General features: G+C 39.4%; 1 protein-coding gene across 1 annotated transcript; it reads right to left on the bottom strand.

The window, feature by feature from the left end:
• Positions 1-432: 432 nt before the first annotated feature.
• Positions 433-20,855, bottom strand: CRACR2B (calcium release activated channel regulator 2B). Its single transcript, XM_083367501.1, has 11 exons — positions 20,514-20,855; positions 19,984-20,063; positions 19,072-19,311; positions 14,831-14,942; positions 11,815-11,974; positions 11,061-11,207; positions 9,990-10,080; positions 9,773-9,865; positions 8,033-8,220; positions 6,311-6,382; positions 433-4,579 (listed from the first exon to the last, which is right to left on the bottom strand). Exons 3-11 carry the CDS (start codon positions 19,291-19,293, stop codon positions 4,423-4,425), a joined length of 1,242 nt encoding a protein of 413 aa, XP_083223627.1. The 5' UTR covers positions 19,294-19,311; positions 19,984-20,063; positions 20,514-20,855; the 3' UTR covers positions 433-4,422.
• Positions 20,856-21,895: the final 1,040 nt, after the last annotated feature.

Genomic DNA, 21,895 nt, shown 5'->3' on the forward strand with positions numbered 1-21,895 from the left:
TCCTTGGAATGTACAGTACACCTTATCTTTCCTTAGAATGTATATCTTATCTCAATCCGCTGGATAAACTACTTTAAAGTTAAAGGTTTGTGAACAATGAAATGTGAGAAGCCTTACAAATCTTAAAAGTAAAATAAAAGGAAACCTGGTGTCTGAGCCTTAATAAAAGTGTAACTGCTGAAATAAAACATTCTAATACTATATAATAAATCATGTTCTAATAGTTCAAAGTTACAACTGAGCTAATTATGACCTGAATTTGAAGTTATGGTCACTCCAGCACCGTACCGAGATCCTTCACCCTTACGACTGATCCCAGGTACGTTGCAGTGTACTGCCCTTTCTATCTTCCCCCATCCCACCCCTCAGCATCCTCAGAGGCTCTGGGCCTGCTTCCCTCCCACCCTGGTCCCTGAAGGCCTTGGATCTGTTTCTCACCCCAATGGTTCCCACACACTCCTTCCCACCCCTAGTAACCGACTGCACCCTTACCTTTAGAAGATCTCCAGAACTTCACAATCTCCAGGAGACTGTGTTAAGGAAACAGAGCACACTGCCCCATCCCTAGGCCATCTGACTTTGTCCCAGAAGTGGATGCCATTTTCAGAGTGATGGTAATAAATTGTGTCTGCTCCAAAAATGGTATCTGCTCCCAGGAGGCAGTCATGCACCCCAGGGAGGCCAAAAGACATAGCAGCCTGGGAATAAAGTTAGGAGAATGTCAAAGAGGCAACGATGTCTAATTTGTAGAATCCGGTTCAAATCCTGATGGATATTTCCTTTCGTGCTGCTTTTGGGGTAAATAGGTAAAAGTTCCAAATAGAAAAGAATTCATGATATAATTCTCTTGAATTATTACAAATCAATGAGAAAATGGCCCTTTTCTCCAATGGGATGCAAATTCTTTAAATATCTGCTACAAAATAACCAGCAGTATCTCAATTACAGCACACATAAATCTCTAATGGCCAAATAAACAGCTTATCTAGATGCCATGCAAAACCTGTGTGATGTGACACCATGTAGACATACTGAAATGAGATATTATATGCAAAAGACTACTTTCACTGCATTCTTTATGGTTGCAACACTTTGTTATTTTTATCTAGGCCTCACTTAACATACGGTAATTGGGTTATTTCTAAGTAAAAATAAATAGATCATACTGTATCTAGTCTAAGGCAGACACTTAGCATGCTTATGCTACCCTAGTCATCTTGGTTTCTGATCTTTTAAATTAGCATCATAGTCTGGTATAATCTATATTTTAAGGCAATCTTTCCTAGTCCACATAATTTTACAGAAGTTACATTGCAGCATTTCTGGAGACAACCAGGTTAAGTAAGGCTAAAATAGCATATTTTACTGCCAAATATCAACATGTTCAAATTTATATAACACTATAAAACACATGCCTCTTTTACCTCTTTATATAGTATCTATCTGGCCCTATAGTAATAAAAAACAGGTTTTAATAATTTGGTTAAATAATATTTTTAGAGAAATGTTACTATACTGTACTTAGGAAAGTTCAAAGGTCATACACCAAACAAATAAGCGTTTAGAAGAAAATGGCAACCAATTCAAACATTTAATATAATTTATGTAATAAATTGTTTATGGGGCCTGACTTTTGGTACATCATGCAGGGGGGGGTATGCATGTTTGTGTGTAAAATTGCATCTCTTAATAACATATTCAGTTCAGGTAAGATATTTATTACAAAAATGTTCTCCCTCCACCTCTCTAGGACTGTGGTTGAATGCACACAATCTTATAACCATGGTGGCAATAAAATGAAATAGATAACATTTAAGATGTTCATTTCAACAAAATCACACTCTGTGCTCTTTTATCTAACTCAGATCAACATCAGCAGTTCTATAAGCCTTTTAGCTGTTTTATATCAAGTAGCCACTACATAAAAAACTAGAATTATAAAGGACCATTTAGTCCATTCTCAGAAATCAGAGGATCAAACATTTCACAGATAACAGAACAAATCCATGCTCAGTCAAATTGACTGGACTTGCCTAGCAAATTCAAGCAACTTTGTCAAATGCCTAGAACTTGAGGGGGGAAATAAATTAACTCAGTGACCATTCAGAGTTATGATGGTGCTAAAAAATGGACTTGACTGATCCTCAAAGTTCCAGACTTTGCAGCATCCCTTCAGTCATGTGTTATGATTTGAATGCTTGAGTGTCCAGTTTATGATTACATCACAACAATCCATGTCACATTATCACCATTTGTGACCTTCCCTGCCAGCTTCCCACAAGCAAAGTCAATGGGAAAACTGACAGGTAAGGTTGCAAGTTGCCATTGTTCATTTGCTGCCACTGCTTTTTCTTCCAAAGAACCCACTACAGAGGACAAGATCCCAGGGACCTGCCTGCAGCACTCTCGGCCTCCCGTGGCCTCAGACAACCCTCCTCCCACCACCCCTCTCAACCCAACCAAGGCCTCCACCAGCCTTCTGTGGCCCCACCATGCTCCCTACTCCCTACCCACTGGGACTCTCGCTTCCTACCACTTAACAGATGTACCCTTAAGTTACAACAGCAACTGGGACTTCCCGGATTGCCATCGCTAAGCAATTTGGTCATGTGACATTGTACTTTATGGCTACATTGCTTAGTAATAGTAATCCCAGTCCCATCATAACCTGAGGCCTATCTGTACCATAGCGCTAAAGAGGTGGATAGAACATTCCACTTCTTGAAAATAGCTCTTTATTTTATGTGACTTGGACACACAGCAGGAATAAACAACAACAAAAAAATACAGCTTCTGGATTCACATTGGAGGACTAGGAGTAAGAGATGAGGAACACTATGGCTAGCAGTTCGAAAGCACGTAAAAATGCAAGTAGAAAAATAGGGACCACTACGGTGGGAAGGTAACAGCGTTCCGTGCGCCTTTGGCGTCTAGTCATGCCGGCCACATGACCACGGAGACGTCCTCGGACAAGCGCTGGCTCTTCGGCTTTGAAACGGAGATGAGCACCGGCCCCTAGAGTCGGAAACGACTAGCACGCATGTGCGGGGGAACCTTTACCTTTACCTTTTATGGCTGCCAAATACCTTCAAGGGTTAGTATTGATGATCATTCTCTCTGTATCTTTCCAGCAGAACCTTTTACAACTTGGATCATATGCAAAGATGCAGTGTGTCAAAATTGTTCATTTTATATTCATACTTAGCTTCATTTACTGAAACTTCTGTTTACATGATTTTATTAATCCTTTGTATCTGTACATGCTCCAGTTTAATAAATCACAGGATTTGGTGAACAATGTGCAATAGTTATTTCCCTGGGTAATTATAATTATATGAAAATATTACCAAAACAGAAAAGATACCTTTCACTATTTACAATGGAATGGTAATAGGTATTCTCATCAATTATTCACCTGGAGATACTTCCACAGGCCAATTAATCAGAGAGATAAATAGTGAAATATTCACTCAAATGACACACATTAATCTAGATATGTAAAATAAGCCATTACACTGTGATCCCTCTCTTGCTCTGTACAAAATTTTACTTAGCAGCTTCAATTGATCTCCATTCAAGGTTGTTGTTGTTGTTTTTAAAAAATATTCAAAGTACTGTTTATCATTGCCCAACAAAACTGACCAGAGATGTTAATCACCTTTTTTCTCTTCTTCATTATTCATTCATGCCTTCATTTAGGAAAAGGCAAGGATATCCTACATTGGAAGCACATGAATCTTCTTTGGCTCCTGCTCCATTTATACCTCATATCTGGGCTATATCTGTACAGTGGAATCTACTGGGAATATATTTCATGAGATGAATATATACAGCTCATTCCCCTGAGACAAAGCTCTACAAGTGTATATGCATATCTGTGTGCCTATACGCACACGTCATTATACAAAAAAGGGGGTTAGTTCCTTTATGGGAGCAGACCCCTAGGTAAGGAACGGAAAAGGTCATGCAGAAAGCCTTCAGGCTTTAATAAAGCTACACAACTGTGAAAAATGTGAAAGCTGTGGTCATGAATAAATATGGCAAAAAAGCTGCTTCAAAGTGCTGTCTGTTGCAGAATAAGGCAAGGGGCATGCTGGTAAAAAATCCCATGTTGTTAGAAACAGTAACAAATAGAGGGAAAGAGAAGATTTTTTTCTTTGAAGTCCATGAGGAAAATTTAGTTTTCCATAGATTCAGCTAATGTGTCCCCTGTATTTTACCTTTAGTGCAGAGAGCTCAAAAAGTGCTTACATTTGTCCATCCTTTCCAGTCCAAACAACATCTGCTTAGAGAGCCTTTCCTGTACAATCAGAAATACGCCTATCTTTTGCGATGACCGGGTTTGGCAAAAATGCAGTCCTTGCTTCATTTAGACTTAGAAAAGAAGCATCTTTACCAAAGAATAATTAAACTCTGCATTTGTTAGCATCCCCCAGGTAAATGAAACGTCCCCAAGTGATGGCAGCAGCAACAGGAGGCAAAGTAGTGGCGGCTGGGGATTAAAATGTTCTTTTTCAGACTGACCGTCTTCTTAGCTTCAACTGTGTCTCTCTCATCTCGCAGATTTTTGTTCATCTCCCTGCTCCAGAGGCAAGCAAGACATATGCACGTGTTATGCCTACAGTGTTCACATTTGCCCTTTTCCTACATCCAAACGTAAATAATTTTCATGCTAGTGACTTATACTCATAGCATCACCTAGTCCAGGGGTAGGCAACCTTGGCTCTTTTATGACTCGTGGACTTCAACTCCCAGAATTCCTGAGCCAGTCCACGAGTCATAGAAGAGCCAAGGTTGCCTACCCCTGGACTAGTCATTGCTGAAGTCATATAAACCCTGTTCAGCTTACTGTTACTTTGGCAAAATGATGGTTGCGCAGGTCCGAAAGGCTGCAATCACTAATGCAGAAATGACCTGACTTACCTAATGGTACGATGTACCACAGCACCCATAATTTCTGGTCACATTTTAAAGGTACCAGATTGTAGATTTCATAATCATTGATAGTCATTAATAACTCTTGTGTTTGCCTCACCTGCTTACCTATGGTTTACTTATCAAGGATTTATGTGATTAATCAAATGTTCTGGATTTGCATAATGCACTGAACTATAAGTGGTATGAATACAGCCTCAGCAACAGAGAGGTCAAGGAAGGTAAAAAACTATTCTTTGTACAATCACAAATGCTAGTTCAATAATTTCTTTGGCACCTGGATTGCATTTAATTAATTTTGGAGAGCAGTTGCTTATGTAAGGTAGCCATCATGTGGAATCGACCCAGTGTCAACTAATCAAAAAGTTTCTGAGTTCCATCTTCCCATTTTGGCAATGATCCAACAAATATTAGATCATAGTTAACTCTTGGCCACCCAAATATTTAATTATACAAATTATTAATACAATCAAACACATTGTGTTATTATTCTGAATACAAAATAGCTTATTTTGGGCGCTCCACTGTTAAAGGAAGGGGGGAAAAACTAGTCACGCAACTCAAGACTATTTTGTTTCTCTGCATGACATCATTCTGTTTCTTCACCATGATCAAAATAAATCTTGAGTAATTGTTATCTGTAAATAACAATAACTCCCTGTAAAGGCCAATAACTCCCAAGGACTAATTCCATTGTAGGCCTCTCAATACTTTAAAGAACTGTTTTCTCTTAACTGTGTGTTAAATGCATATTGTTCCTTTCCATGGAATTGTATCTCCAAATATAAAGACTGGGATATCACAGGCGTTTTGGGAGAATTAATCCCAGGTAGAGGAAGAGACACTTTCCTTACACACACACATACACACACACACACACACACACACACACACACACACACACACCATAATTCAGTCACAAGTCTCCAATTGCAAAAGTCCATTTCCCTTCTTTTTAAAAAATCTTTCTTTTAATAAACTACCATTATGTAACATACTTAGGGATTCCCTAAAGCAGGGGGCCCCAATCCCTGGCCTGCGGCCCACTGCTGGGCTGTGACCCATTCAGAACCAGGCTGCAGAAACAGTGGATGAGCATGCATGCACGCACAGATACACCTGCACACTTGCAGCTCCATTTGTCCGAGTGGCAGGTGCAGGAGCTCTGTGTGCATGCATGCACGCTCACCCACAGCTGGCATGGAACCATTCCCTCTCTCGCCTCCCCTGCCTCCTGTCCGCAAAGCCAGAAAGGTTGCGAGACCGCTGCCCTGAAGAGATCCACTTTCTATAGCTGCTTTATTCGAGTATTTTCCAAGGATCTGGACATGCACTCACTCTTCCCAACGCTTTTTTTTTCAGATGCCTTCCCTACCTGAGCAGCTCCAATTGACGCAGGAGGCTTTGTTTTTCTTTCTGCATATTCTTAGAAGCTTGAAATATTTCTCTGGGGTGGAAGAACGAAAAAAGGATTTCATATACGCAAACCTGTATTTTATTCTTTTGCAAACATTAATATTGGCTAAAACTTAGCAGTACTACACCTGCTGCTGGTAACTGTATACGGAGGATGGTCTACTCTAAGTTAATTAACACTAAGTCTCCCTACCTGTTCACATGCTGCACGATGGCATAATGTTGCTTGTGTGTTTTTGGCTAAATTCTATCATGGTTGTTTGCCAGCTGTAATTTATGATTTCATGTGAAGTGTAAATCTACCCATTTTGGTTTACTGAACATGATTAAAACAAACAATGGCTAAGCACATGATATGAACTCGGACTCTTTGTTAATAGCCTATTCTTATCACAGATTTATAGACAAAGCTATTTACCCTAATTGCCTTTTTTCCCCAAAATGCAGCAAAGGTCAACATTCATGTGTCCTTCTAACCCCCACCTTTTCCCCTCCAGTGGTTGCATGTATGCACAAGGAATAGTTTGGCCCTAAGGATATAGGCCAAGTGACATACAGGGTGTCCTCAGCATACAACATTCATTTAGCAACTGTTTGACATTACAAAGGCCCTGAAAAAAGTGATTTATGACTGGTCCTCACACTTATGATGAGTGCAGCATCCCACAAACATGTGACCATCATTCGTGACTTCTCAGCCGGCTACCAACAAGCAAAGTCAATGAAGGAAGCCAGATATGGTTAACAACCATATGATTCACTTAATAACTGCAGTGATTTGCTTAACAACTATAGCACAAAAAAAGGTCATAAAATTGGGCACTACTTTCTTAACAACAAGCTTGTTTAGCAATGAAATTCTGTTCCCGATTGTGGTTGTAAGTTTATGGACTATCTGTATATGTTTATCTGAGCACACCAAAGCAGCTTTTTAGGTAGTTTTATTTTTGAAACAGCCATCTTATCTAAAACATTGTGTCTATGGATACTGGGTAGTTATTGTTTCTCAACAATCACCAACTTTGACCCTTCAAATACGTTTCTAGTTCAACTCCAGTCATCCCTGACAGCATAGGCGTTTGAGATTTAAGGCTCCGTCTGTTTGAAGCAGACTGCATCAGAGAAAGCTGCAAGAAATTGTTGCATAGAGAACAGAGCCATTCTCTTAGCTCTGTTTACCTTGGAAAGCAGTTTTGGTCAATTAAGTACTAACAAATAGATTATGTACCACTGTGTAACAGTAACTGGCTACTTGACTGGCAACAATGATTCTCAATTGATATATTTTTCTAAACATTAACGATTTCCGTGGAGATAAAGATAATACTTGTTTTGTTCCAGGATTGTCATGCCCTGTAGATTTTGACAAAAGAAGGCTTTATATTTAAATGCCGAGGTGTTTGTTATCCACGCTAATTCCTTCATGAAGCTTCTAGAAAACGTAAATGGAAAAAGACTTCCATTACTAGTTTATCTCAAGGAAAGGAAAGGTATTTATGCCTTCTGTATACTTGAGATTTATAAAGATTGTAGCTGAGTAGGGAAAATGAAATAGCAGATGATATTCATCCTTAAAGAGTTATCAATGTGCAGCAGCCACATACAATAGCATTGCTTTTCTAATATTTCCATTCTAACTAGGTGATACCATTCTACATCCTGCTGCGGCACCTGGTCATACCTGTTCTTCTGTTCCTGTTCTACCTGGGCTTCTTTCTGCAATGCTTGCAACTGACTTTGGGCTACTTCCAGCTCCCATTTGGTCCTCTCCAGCTGATCCAGGAGGTTTTCACTCAGGATTTGTAATCTCTCATTTTGTATACGCATTTCTAGCTGCTCAGAGTGCTGACATTGTAACTGATGTTCCAACTAAATACAGACATTGATAAAACAAAATAAATATAGTTGGAGAACCAAGAACTCTGAATGAAATCTAGGATTGCAATAAGAACAATATCTAATATTGTTATTGTTTTATCCTAAGAGTATGGCTTTTTTAGTTTAAATTAGATTTTTTAAAAATCAGTGTAAATTGTGTATAACAATACTGCAACCAATTTTGGTCACCATACTGCAAAAAAGATTTTGAAATCTTGGAAAAGGTTCAGAGAAGAGCAACTAAAATGATCAAAGGCCTGAAGACTAAAACATATGAAGAACAGCTGCAGGACTTGGGTTTGGCTAGTCTAAAGAAAAGAAGAAACAGGGGCAACATGATAGCAGTATTCCAGTATTTGAGGGGCTGCTACAAAGAAGAGGGTGTCAAACTATTTTCCAAAGCACCAGAGGGCAGGACAAGAAACAATGGTTGGAAACTGACCAAGAGAGAAGCAAACTGGAATTAAGGAGAAATTTCCAAACAGTAAGGACAGTGGAACAGCTTGCCTCCAGAAATTGTGGGTGCTCCATCACTGGAGGTTTTTTAACAAGAGGCTAGACAGTCACTTGTCTGAAATAGTATAGGTTCTATACTTCTAGCTAGACTAGAAGATCTCCAAGATCCCTTCCATCTTCTCTTCTCTTCTCTTCTCTTCTCTTCTCTTCTATTCTATTCTATTCTATTCTTCTAATATGGATAGAATAATTATCCAAACAAACTCCATTTTCCAATTCTCAATTGTGTTCCTCCAAGAATAATAACCATGCAGTTGTGACATGAATAAAGTGGCCTTTCTTACTGTGGTAGTGATTAGTGTACCAGACCAGAGTGAAATATGAATGGAGCTGAGATCCTGCCAAAGCCCCGGGCCTGGAGGTTAAAGGAGGACAGCAGATACTATTCAAAGGCAGTTGTGGAAGGCCTTGCAGATTAAGATAAGATTCCAGAAGAAACTTGGCCTACAGTCATGCATTCCTACGTCAGGAATTTTATGAAGTTTGTTATATCAACATTACGCAACCGGCTCTCAATCAGGCAGCTACTTAAACCAATCTGGCAAGGTTAGACGTAATCATAGACACATCCACCCCAAATACAAGAAATCTCTGTGAAAATTATTTTGCTCGCCACATCATAAGATATACATTTCTTTACAGAAGTGGCAGGCTAGGCTACATCCGTCTTCAAACGGGCGATTTAAACTTGCATCTTTCCTTAAATAGAAAGTGTCTTTGTCCACTTTAGGTCTGATATTATCCATGACAGTCACCAGAAAGGTGTTCAGACAGAAATGATTCCATCCATCCATCCATCCTGGCTTTGCAAACAAGATCCTTTCAAAGCCTATCATATTTATTCCTCCAGTATTGCTATTCCACATCCTCCAAATATTTACCAAGGATTCTGGAAATTCTAATCCAGTGTATTTAGGGAGCACTAGATTGGGCAAGAATAGTTTATAGTAAAGATTGTTACCCCTTTACTGAATGATAACTTTGGCTGTAATTCAGAAAGGATGAGTGAGAAGCAGGCCTCGGTCACCTTTTTCTGCCGGTAGAGAATTTTCTCAAATTCGTGCTCTTTGTTCTGCAACTCTTTCTGAAACACGTTGATTTTTTCAAGCCTTGTTGACTCCTGCAAAAAAGGCAGAGGAACAGGTTTCATTTTATCTTTCTTCCTCCATAAAATCATCCCCAGCACTTGCCAAACATCATAGGAGTAATCAAGGATTAGGATTGTGTACAGCTCGGGAGTTTACCTGCTGGAACAGCCGCTCCCTTTCAGCTTTAATTTGTTGCTCCATTTCCTCATAGAGACACCTGATTTCTCTTTCATGGTCGGTCTCTCTTCTAAAAGAATAGAACAGGAAGAAGGAGATGTGGAAAAAAGTTTTTCAAACTTGGCAAAAATGCTGGCTGGAGAATTCACACATATTAAAGTTTGCCAGGTCTGAAAAACATCGGCATGTAAAATAAACAAAAATGAAAACAAAGTAAGAGAAGAGGAGAAATATTTTCTTTAAAGCAAAATAAACACATTTCACTTCACCACACATGATACAGCCTATTATTTTTCACTTACTAAGTTATGGAACTCTCACAGCCCTACAAAACTTCAGAATGTTTAAATAGTTGCTGCCCGTAAAAAGAAAAATTCCTTAAAAAAAAAAAAGAAAAACTCAGAATTCTTAATAATAGACTTGATATGTTGTTTCTGGACAGCGAATGTTTGCTGTAAGTTTTACAATCTTAGCTGCAATCTTTAGCAGCTTTAGCTAGGCCTTGGGAAAATTATTCCAGTAAGCAGTGCTTTTTTTGTAAAAGAAAAAGGTGCCGGAACTCACACATGTCATACAACCCGCCTTGCCCTACCCTACAAGGTTCCATCCGAAAAAGGTGCCGGAACTCCGTTCTGAGCGTTCTATGACAAAAAAAGCCCTGCCAGTAAGACTCATTGTTGTAAAAGAGCAAAGTGTACCAAATGACTATAAAATAAAAAATTAGATGAATAGTGTTTTATAATAAATTGACACAATGACCATTTGATTTAAATTACTGACATTTTTTCTATTTTGTTTTATTCACAAACAGTTGGCTAATCTCAGCATCATTGTTAAGCCTCATATTTTACGTCAACTATGCCTCCATGGTGCACATGAATATTTTATTATCAACAATATTTAACAGAAAGGATGCTTTCTAATTAAAACTTTAAGCGCTGTTATCCTTGCACAATATAATCTTTCCTCTAGATTCCCACATTCTGCTAGTCCCTGTTGATGGTCCAAGGGAAGCCAATGCCCTATTAAGACATTCTGGGAACTGCTTACCGTTTTAATACCAATTCCATGGATTCCTTCTCATGGTGCAGATCCTTGATGTATGAAGAAATACGGAAAAGAAACTCTTCAAAGCTGGCTAGGAGTTCTGGTGCTTCTTTTTGGATTCGAATCCAAAGCTCTTGAATTTCACCCTGACTGGAGTAAAGGCAATGGAGATTCTAGCAAAATGCTTTTAAAGACACTACTTTAAATTCGACTCTTACCCACACTTCCTCATGATAAGAACAAGCAGACCACAAGAAGAAAGACATAAATATTAAAATCTGAGCTTTTTTCTTGACATAGATTTGCACATTTCCCCCCTCAAAATAGTTTTGGTTGACTCTTATTTCATTACCAACCCAAATTTTCTCAGTTTTACTATTCTTCCTTCACTAACGTAGTCACAGAATCATGTATCAGCCCTTCTTGGCCTAGCAACTCTTCTCATAGTAACTCCTAGCATTTAGGAGTTACTATGAGAAGAGTTCGCAACTTTCTCCCATGGACATAAGAAATCCATGACCCACCAGATTTATTATAGCTCTCAGAGTTTCTAGTCAATGTGACCACTGGTAAGAGATACCAGGAGATGTAATTCAGCAGCATCTGGAGAGGCAATAGTTATAGCTCAATAATTACATAGCAAAGAGTCTGCCAAACAAAATTCAAGGCAAACTTTTTTGAACATAAGGCTGTTGAATGGAACAACTATCATAATTGCACTCTAATGGAAAAAAACAGATGGGAGAGCCCAGCTTACTCTTCAAAGACTTGGGAGGCTTCAAGCTGCTCCAGCACAGAGCAAAATTGTTTTTCCCCTTCATCTGTCTGGTCCAATTCCTCCGACCAGCTAAACTCAAAGGTCTCCTCGTGACCAGCATTTTCAGAGTTCTGGCGTGGCTCATTTCCTATGAACTTCCCTGTGAAAACAAATGAAAGAACACAAGATCACTTTACAGCCCACAGAAAAGAAATTTGCTTTGGGCTTCTCTTGATCTGGGCTAGTTTGTAAAGAGAGAGAAGTACAATATTGATTGGAAACCCAGCAAAGTTACCAACTTAGAGACAAAATCCCAGTCTGCAAAAACAGAACCTACATAACTAATTAGGGAAACAAAATTAGGGACCCTTCGTGAGATAGCAAATCCATAACCCCATTTTAACTTAGAAAGTGCCTTTCTGAATCACATTAGCTACGCCGGTTGTCATAAGAACAATAGAACTAGCCATCCTAAGCCCACCCATATAATTTATGCAGTGAACTGTGGTTACTCTGTGGCAAGGAAAGGTAATTCTGCTTATCACCCTTCCCTCACTTAGTACTCATAAGTATGTTTGAGTATAAACCTCAGGCTCCCCAGCCATCAAGACTTTTCACCATGCTGGCTGCAAGTTCTGAAACTACAGTCAATCATACCTGGGGGGCAGCTTCGCGGTCTTAAAAGTATTTTCTGCTATTCCATAAAAGTGGCCGTTCATTCAGCAACCATTTGAAATTAAGATAGTGCTGAACAAAGGGACTTACCACTGGTATCCACAGTCGCAGCCATTACGGAGCCCCTACAATCATGTGATTGAAATCTGGGCTCTCAGCAACCTGGTGTGATCACCATTTGCAATCTTCCCTGCCAGTTTCCTGAGAAAGTCAACAGGAAAGCTGGATGAGGAGGTCACAAACCATTTTGTTTCTCTAAACAGTGCACCACTTCCCCGCCCCACCCCAGTTAGAGGGAAGGTTTTTGGGTAGTGCAGGGACGTGGAAGAACAAAGTGGGGACAGTCTCACTTCTCTGTGCAGTGTGCTGTCTCCCCCCTCCCCCCACACACAGATTTTCTAATTTTCTAGTGCACAGTGGGGAGGGAAGCCCACTGGGACAAAGCAAGGATGCTCAGATCACCCAGCCAGCCAGTTCTGTGTACAGAGGGGAGCTATCTATCCTCCTTCAGCAGGCAGCTCTTTTGCTCTATTCATTTAACAACCCATTGCAACTGCACCTTGTAGGACAGCGACAACGGTCATTGAGTCAGGCGATCGTGTGAGCATCTCACTTAAGGACTACAACAAGTTACATCTGTAATGGGCAGGCTTCATTACAGTTGTAACTCAAGGGCTACCTGTTTTATGTTTGTTGTTTCCAGGACTAAACCCTGACAGCCCTATCACAGGCTATGGTTGAATCCTGGATTTTATAGAAAGCATTTGGACTTACATATATTCTTACACATATTAATAAGTCAAGTTTTTTAAAAATACAGTTTGTGAAATAACATACGCTAACCTGATTTGCACATAATACTAGGGAAAAAGTACAGTTATTATAGCATAGTGTTATATATACCATAATAACTGTTATATGTGAACTAGTGCCAAAACGTGGAAGTTGCTACCAGGGAGAGTATATTGCTTTTTTCCATCACTTCTCTCCCTTTGAATGGCCTTGCTTGGTTCAAAGACAGCGATGCCTTCCCTCTGCTAAATCCCCCCCCCCCGCCCCAGTATCTTAATTAGTGTGATTGGTCTGACTTGTGTAGGCTGACTGTGGCATTCCACTTAACTATTGGCTTGGCAAACACTTGATTTCAGAGTTTTTGTTGGGAATCTGCCAGCTAGGTTGGAAGGGTGGGGTGTCAAGCATGGGCTTAGCTTAATATCCTTGCACAATTGCAAAAAGCATAAGCCTTCCACACCCAAGATCCATGAAACCTTATGCGGTTATTCCCATGGGAAGGCGAGCAGTCTGGGGAGATTCTTGTAATTTAGGTAGACAGCAATAAAGTTACTCTCTTTAGCTATCTCTAAGTGGCTCTGGCTGCTTGCAGCTGACAGATTTTTTAATACATTGGTTTTGATTCCTTGATAAGGAGTCAACAATTAATTATTCTGGGATTAGGCCAGTACTAGCAATATTCTATAATGTGATTACTGCCTCCTAAATGTGACCTGAACTGTCTACTCTTGGAACTCCAAGACATTTACACTTTGGACAAAATATACTGTATCGTGTCTCTACTCTAATTTATCAAATCAGAATCTCTCATTGCTTTCCTACCCAATTCCCTATGTCTGATCTCTTTGATCAGCCCTCTTCATATCAACTTAGAACTGTTGACTTGTTTTTTTTCTTAAACAGAGGAAATTGGCTTCTTCTAATTGGCAGAAGGGTATTTTAGTAACCTCCCCTCCTTTAGAGCCAAATCATATCAAATAGATCTTTTTTTTTACTTTGCCTGATGGGGGCTTCATGCTTGCTGAGTATTTTAGCAGTAAATAGAAGTGTTGTAAGACTTCTTAATAGGACAGCAGGTTGTTACAAGGAAACCTCATCCCAACAATATGAGGAAGTACATTCCATACTCTGTTCTGCAAACATGAAGTCTGGTGTGGCTTCCAGATGTTCACCACTCTGAGAAACATGTTTGTGGAACAAACATGGGGCAAAAAAAATCCCGAAGGTACACCAACATTTGTGAGCAGCGTTTGTTAAACTAAACAAACTAACCAAATAAAATGGCAAAGACAAAGAGTTCACCAGCTTGGATCTACTCCTCGTCTACCCATTGCTCTTTGCTTCTGAGTAGAACTACATTTTCTGTTCTCCATATGTATCACTGCCTTGCCTGCTATAGTAGACTCAATTCTCTGTTCCATTCTAAGCTCTCAGCTGTCTGAGAACAGAAATATGGATTTCCTGTCTACTGTTTGCCTTCAACAGGAGCAGCCCGTCGTTGTTCCACATGTACTCATCACCTTCCAAATTCTCCTTCTTCTTCTCTTACCTAGGCCTACACTGAATTCTACTGGGGTGAGGTAACCATTATTGTCTTGCACCAGACTGTCAAAAACAGCCTCCAGCTGTTCAGTAGTGAATGGAAGCTCACTTTGTAAACGCTGTGGAAAAGAAGAAAAAGGAAGATCAGATTCAGGATTTAGATCTATAATTAGCAGAACAAATAGAAAGTATTACTCTCACCTCATTTCCCCAATCGCCTCCACTGAACTAAGTTTGCCAAGTACTTGTGCAAGGACAGATGAAAGCATGGGAAGAAACCTTTCTTTGAATCTAACCATTTGCACACTTGCATTTTCTGCTCCAAATGTATGTGAACGGGTAGAATTTCTTGTTAAGGTGGTCTTAAGCACCACAGTCTGTTCCTGTAATTAGCATTTACTATGATAAACCAGAGAATGAAGTCCTGAATAACCTTAGCCGTATGCAACTCATGGAAAATTGGCATGCGTCACATAGAAACAATGAACATTCTAGTTTGCCAGGGAAGAAATTAGGTATTCTCTAAGTGCACATTCTGTTCACCTTTGCTGCAATTCATAGCCACCAATTGGTATTTCTTCTGTGCCTTTAACTGCAAATTATGCAAATGTATGCAAATTAAGGGACAGGATAAGCTTTTTTTCAGCTTTACAGTATATCCCAGTGGTGGCGAACCTGTGGCATGAGTGCCAGAGGCGGCACTCAAAGCCCTCTCCGTGGGCACATGCACTGTCGCCCCAGCCCCGCCTCCCCCTGTGGCCCCCTCACCAGCACCCTGCCCCCTGGAGGAGAGTCACCCCCAGGCGTGGTCCACACAGAGCAGCACAACCAAGGACATGGCAGCTGGGCAGCGGGGACAAGACTCTGCCCTCGCGCCCCATTGTGCACAGATGATGCTGCGGGGCGCAGAGGGTGTGGCCGCCATGGAGCTGCAGGGCTGCTTGGGCAATCTACGGTGGACCATGGAGGCGGTGGGTGGCCCTGCAGGTGGAGTAGGGTGGGTGGTGGGGGGCAGGGCGGTTTTTGGGCACTCAATCTGTAAACGGTTCGCCATCACTGGTACATCCCTTCAATAGCCTTCACGGGCTTTATTTCTTCATAGCGGAGAAAGACACAGAAAGATGGCCACTGAAGCCAAAGTTGCATTTATGCTATAAAAGGCATCAGAACACTTGTATTTTCTTTCAGATTTATGCTGAAAACTTCTTTGCCTTTGGAGTGAATTCCTTAGTAGATGCAGGTGCAGGTGTGAAAATTAGACACAATATCTGTGCCTATTCTTCAAGAATCTGTGTGAAGAATTTTGCTGCCTCATGGTAAAATAGTATTTTTTTTTAATTTTAAATTCTTTTTTAGATTTTCTTATAAAAAGTTAACTGTAGTAGATGACACTCAAAGTCTATATTACTCTGTAAAATATGAATTTTCCCTTGCTTTCTTCTAATCCTCAAACTACTGTCAAGAACAAGTGAAACCCTTTGGCAGGGTGCAGGAGCAAAGCCAAAGTTTTCAGGATTTCAGCTTCATTTATGCACTCCACCAAAGAAGTTCAGCTCTTCTCCATGCATGGAAAGGAACTCCTTTGGTAAGGTGTAGGAACAAACCCAAAATCTTCAGGATTTCAGTTCCATGTCTGCATCCTGCCAAAGGATTTCAGCTCCCCCGGGGAAGCAACTCTTTCAACCAGCTCCCAGAGATGAGGGGGGGAGTCCTCTCAACAGGGAGGAGCAGCTTCCCCATTGATTTTCTGAGGAAGTCAGCAAAGAAGACTGCAAAAAGCAAATCACATGATTCTGGGGCACTTGGTAACTGATCACAAATGCAAATAGGTTGTCAAACACCCAGGTCACAATCATGTGACCGCAGGGGTTGCCATAGCCAAAAGTTCCTTTATGGCCTGTAAAGCACCCTTTTCGGCAGCCATTGTAATTCCAGACCATCATTAATAGAAGAGTTGTAACTTGGGGATTACCTGTATATTTTCAAAGTTTGCTATTGTATATAGAATGATCATACTCATTAATTTTTAATAAATAACTTAGTACCAGGAACTTTTTTCAAGTTGAGTTGTAGAAGAGTCGTTGCAATAGAAAATTTTTTATCCTTTCTTGAACATACATACATTCAGTTCTGTCTCCAAAGATAGGCTATATGGTAATTTGTTGCATATTTCATGACTTGAATTCATGTATTATAGAAATATACAGTACACAAACTTGGATGGGATGATGAGCAGAAAAATTAAAAGCTGTGACAGTCCTTTTATTAAAAATACTCATTAATAACTCTGGATAAACAAACATTCTGCCATCAGATAAGCTAATTAACATATAAACGTCTGGTTGACATTTCAGATTAAGCCACAATGTGCTCTGTTTATTTTTTTTTATTTTTAATAGGAGCTATAAACCTGCCCAACATGACTTAGTTGCTATATGCAAAACAATCCAAGATAGCTCAAGAAACTATGACTAAATAAATCTGACTTAACATTGTTACTAGTCATATTATTTTAAGGAATTCTAATTTATTAATGGCATGTCCTGATGTTTTGCACTTTGGCGCTTTCAAGTTGTAGTTTCTCACTGAAACTACTTTAGTCAAATCTTGTTCGTAGCATAGTAGGCTGGGAATTGAAATTTTCTATTGTTTTTTATATTCCCATCTTTTAAATATGTGTCCATTTATATTTATGTATACAAACCACAGAGTGAGCGCCTGTTACTCGTCCCAGCTTCTGCCAACCTAGCAGTTCAAAAGCAGGTAAAAATGCAAGTAGAAAAATAGGGACCACTACGGTGGGAAGGTAACAGCGTTCCGTGCGCCTTTGGCGTCTAGTCATGCCGGCCACATGACCATGGAGACGTCCTCGGACAAGCGCTGGCTCTTCGGCTATGAAATGGAGATGAGCACTGGCCCCTAGAGTTGGAAACGACTAGCACGCGTGTGCGGGGGAACCTTTACTTTTTTTATACAAACCACTGCTCTTTGTATTTAATGAAATGAAGCATAGTCTTTGTCTATGTTGTATTACGTTTGTTTAAGGACTTTTTCTTATTTAAAAAAATGCTTAGGACAAATTAAGCCTGCATGGGAAGTAAGAGCTAATGTGGAAGATGATACAAAATTTACCCATGATAGTAAACCACAAGCTTATATAATCATAACTTATAAATTAAATTATAACTGATTCATGTCATATGTTAAGCCACAAACTTTGATTTTTTGTAAATATAGGTTAGCCAATTAATACAATGGCAATACTATAGAACAATGAATAAAAAGTTTGAAATACAATGAACACACCAATGTTGGAGAAAAGCTGAAAAGATGATGGTCAAAAACCAAGAGAGATGAGAAAGTGATGGTTGGAATATTGAAAGCCTTGTAAGGCTTAATAATACAAACCATTGGTGCACAAATAAAAGGAACCAGTCAGAAAGTGGAAAGCTACATGGATCTTCTTGTGACAATTACAAGCTGATTGAATGAGCAAGAGACCATCACCAGACTAGGCAACATAAACAAGAACTATCTCTGTATGTTGTGAGAAAGGGCAAAGGAAAACAAAAGTAACAGATGACTTGAGATTCTCAGTCATCCAGATCATCGTTTTCCCAAAGGTGCTTTTTCAAAAGGCAATTGGAATTCGTTTTTCCTTGAAGTAGTTTCACTTCTCATCCAAGAAGCTTTTGGGACAAAATAACAAAGTACTAAAATGGATTAGCTGAGCAACCAAAAAGTACAGGACATGATATGGACTTCTTTCCAAATATGAGAACATATAAAAAGAAAAGTTAAATATCAAACTGACTGACCAATGACAGAAAACAACCTAAGGCAGCTAAATGGTGACAGTTTTCACCATTCCCTTCACACATTTGAGGGCATATGGATAAACAGAAACAGGGAAAACTAATGTCAATCATGAGTCAATACCAAGCAAGCTTCAGCTTTAGTATTACATTTAAACTTCCACATAAAACCACTTTGTGCTGAACCTGTAATAATTAAAATTTGATCTCATATTTGATGTCGGTCTGATGGTTGGTTTGCTCCAACACTGATTTCAAAAGCTCAGACTTGGAATGTTCTGCTTTGTATTTCAGACAGAATCTGTTAACGAAAGTGATATGCTTCTTCCCGTGAAGTATGTTATGTTCCTAAACCTAATGGTTGGATTCACACAATACATCAAACAACAAGCAAGCAGACCGCATTGTGTCTTGAGAAGTTTCAGGTCCTTACCTGCATGTCCAATCTGGTTATGAAGCCCTTCTCCTCCTTGTCACAGAGCTGGAAGAGCTCCTGGGCTTTTTTCAGCATTTCCACTTGTGTGTTTCCTTCACCACTCAAGCAGAGAAGGGGAGAAGGAAATGAAAGGGGGCAAGAGATGCCTTCAGTCATTCCATTTACTTCCTTGTCTTCCCGATGGAGAGTTTTGGAAAGTTCTTTCCCAGATCTTTCCATTGCTTCGCAACCTTTCCACTGGATTGATAAAGCATTGGGGTGGGGAGAGGGAATGAACTTATTTATTATTTTTTTCCTTAAAATACTGAATGAGAGACTTCCAAACATGTTCTGCAATGAAACTACTCAAAATAATCATTTATGTGACTGAAAAACAGGAAAAGAAAAGTATTATTCACAATAACAGTGAGTTAAATATGCAGTTATCCTGCCAAAATCTTGAAGCAAAACCTAGCTCACACAAGCTTTGGAGGAAGTGAAAAATAGTGTTCTTGAACAATGCAGAATAAGTAACTAGTCTATGCTCTATGCACAGAACATGCGATTGTTGGAGCAAGTCTTATTATGATGGAATTGTAATCAAGATGAAATCACTACAGCATTCCATTAGGAGAAAATAGAATAGAAAAGAGACATGCCACTATTCCAGCCTTTAATCTTTGAAAGTCTTTTGTATTATGCCACCACTGATTTAGATTCAAGAAAAGGCAGTTTTTGCTCTCTGTGTTTACAATCAATTTCAATTTCTAAGTTCTTGGAGGCAGCTTATAACTTCAAGTATACATGTTTCCATTAAATGTTTAGAACACATAAGCATGGAGTGAGGCTACAATTCTGATGAGAATAAGTAATGCTAAATTCCATGGGATGTACTTTTTGAAAAAACATGCTAGGAAAAAATCTACTTACATATATGTTACAGTGCAGGCATACTGTTGTAGAAGAGTATATTGTATCTTTGTCCACAAATCTTGTACGAAATTTATCCACTGTAAGACAAAAACAGTTAGAAATACAAATACTACATAGCAGACCTGACATAGAGTTACTAAATAAATATCAAACTAAAGCCTATTTCATTCAAGTACACATGCTCCCACTGTATCAGTTTCACAGATATGACTAATAACTTGCTTTCTTGAAAGAACCTTCTTATTTGATCAAACTCTATTAAACCAGGTTTTGGATCCCTATCACCCCCGAGTGATAGATATGTGTTGGAAGGATGGAATATAAAACTTTAACCTTTAAGCAGCATATATTTGGAGAGTTACTCTTCAAATTATTTATTTATTTAGTGTATGATGAGAACAAGACAGAAGAGAAGTAAAACACACAATCTACATAATTATATACAAAACCTCTCGGTCATATGGTAGTGGCCTCATGACTGGCTGTCCAATGAATATAAAAAAGAGAGATAACAACAGATAAAATACCTTTAAAGACTGTGTCGAGATGGTAGAGATCATAAATCCTTTGCTATCAAGTTCACAGAAGCCCTGTGTGGTTTTTTTTGCAACTCTTCAAAGAGCTGAAGAATTAATGCAAGTTTTCCTCAAATGGGGCAGATTTCCTCATTTTCTCCCCAAAAGCCTAGAAAGACCAAACATTAATTATGCAATTAAAACCATGAAAAGAATCCATGCCATTCGAAAGAAAGATTGCAATAGCATTACTACAACTGAGGATAAGGAGACACAGGCATGTGTATTATCTGAAATGCTTAATTCTCTTTTTAGTCCATTCGATTTGGTCATAAAGAGTCCTTTGAACAGAGAACAGGAAAGACCAGTAAGAAGACTTTGTATTGTGTGGTATGGTATTGTATGTTCAACAGAAGAGATTAACACTCAAGGGAAAGTAGCAGGATGTATTCAAAGCTATCACAATACTTATTGTGGTTCAGCTGGTTCAGCAAAGCTGAAGTCTAATTTTAAGGAAGTCCTTATTTCTATAATATGATAAACAAAGGCTGTCTAACTCTTAAGTACCCCTTCCTAAAGATTATTAAAAGCTAAGGATAAATTACCTCAAAGCAGTGTAGCCAAAGGAAAAGGATTATCTTTCACGAGGGAAACACAAAAAAGGTAAAGGTAAAGGTTCCCCCGCACATGCGTGCTAGTCGTTTCCGACTCTAGGGGCCGGTGCTCATCTCTGTTTCAAAGCCAAAGAGCCAGCGCTTGTCTGAGGACATCTCCATGGTCATGTGGCCGACATGACTAGACGCCAAAGGCGCACGGAACGCTGTTACCTTCCCACCGTAGTGGTCCCTATTTTTCTACTTCCATTTTTACGTGCTTTCGAACTGCTAGGTTGGCAGAAGCTGGGACGAGTAACAGGCGCTCACTCTGTTATGCGGCACTCGGGATTCGACCCGCCAAACTGCTGACTTTCCGATTGACAAGCTCAGCAACAAAACCTTGCTCCAAAACATCCAAACACGTTTTGTGAGAGATGCAGAGGAATAAGACCCAGTTTCTGTTTTTTATCCCAGGGTTTTATCAGAACTCTAAATTAATTTAAAATTTTCTCTCTTCTTCCAACAGTGATCAGAAATATGGTGTCTGCAGACAAAACGAGGCTAGATTTCATCCAAATTTTGTTTGTTGTTTGCTTGCAGATATTTTGTTACCCAATTAGATAACTTCATCAGTGCCAATGAGTGTTAAGTCTGCTGCATATAACCAAACTCAGAGAGCATTAAGAACTCCACAATTCAAGCCTGAGTGATATATATTCTCTGCTTTTGTACCGATTGTTAGACAGAGATGGTGGAATGCTAAGTGTTCACACAAACTGTAAACAAAATGATACAGGC

Source organism: Vipera ursinii, assembly GCF_947247035.1.
Source record: "Vipera ursinii genome assembly, chromosome: 1".
Classification (NCBI taxonomy): domain Eukaryota; kingdom Metazoa; phylum Chordata; class Lepidosauria; order Squamata; family Viperidae; genus Vipera; species Vipera ursinii.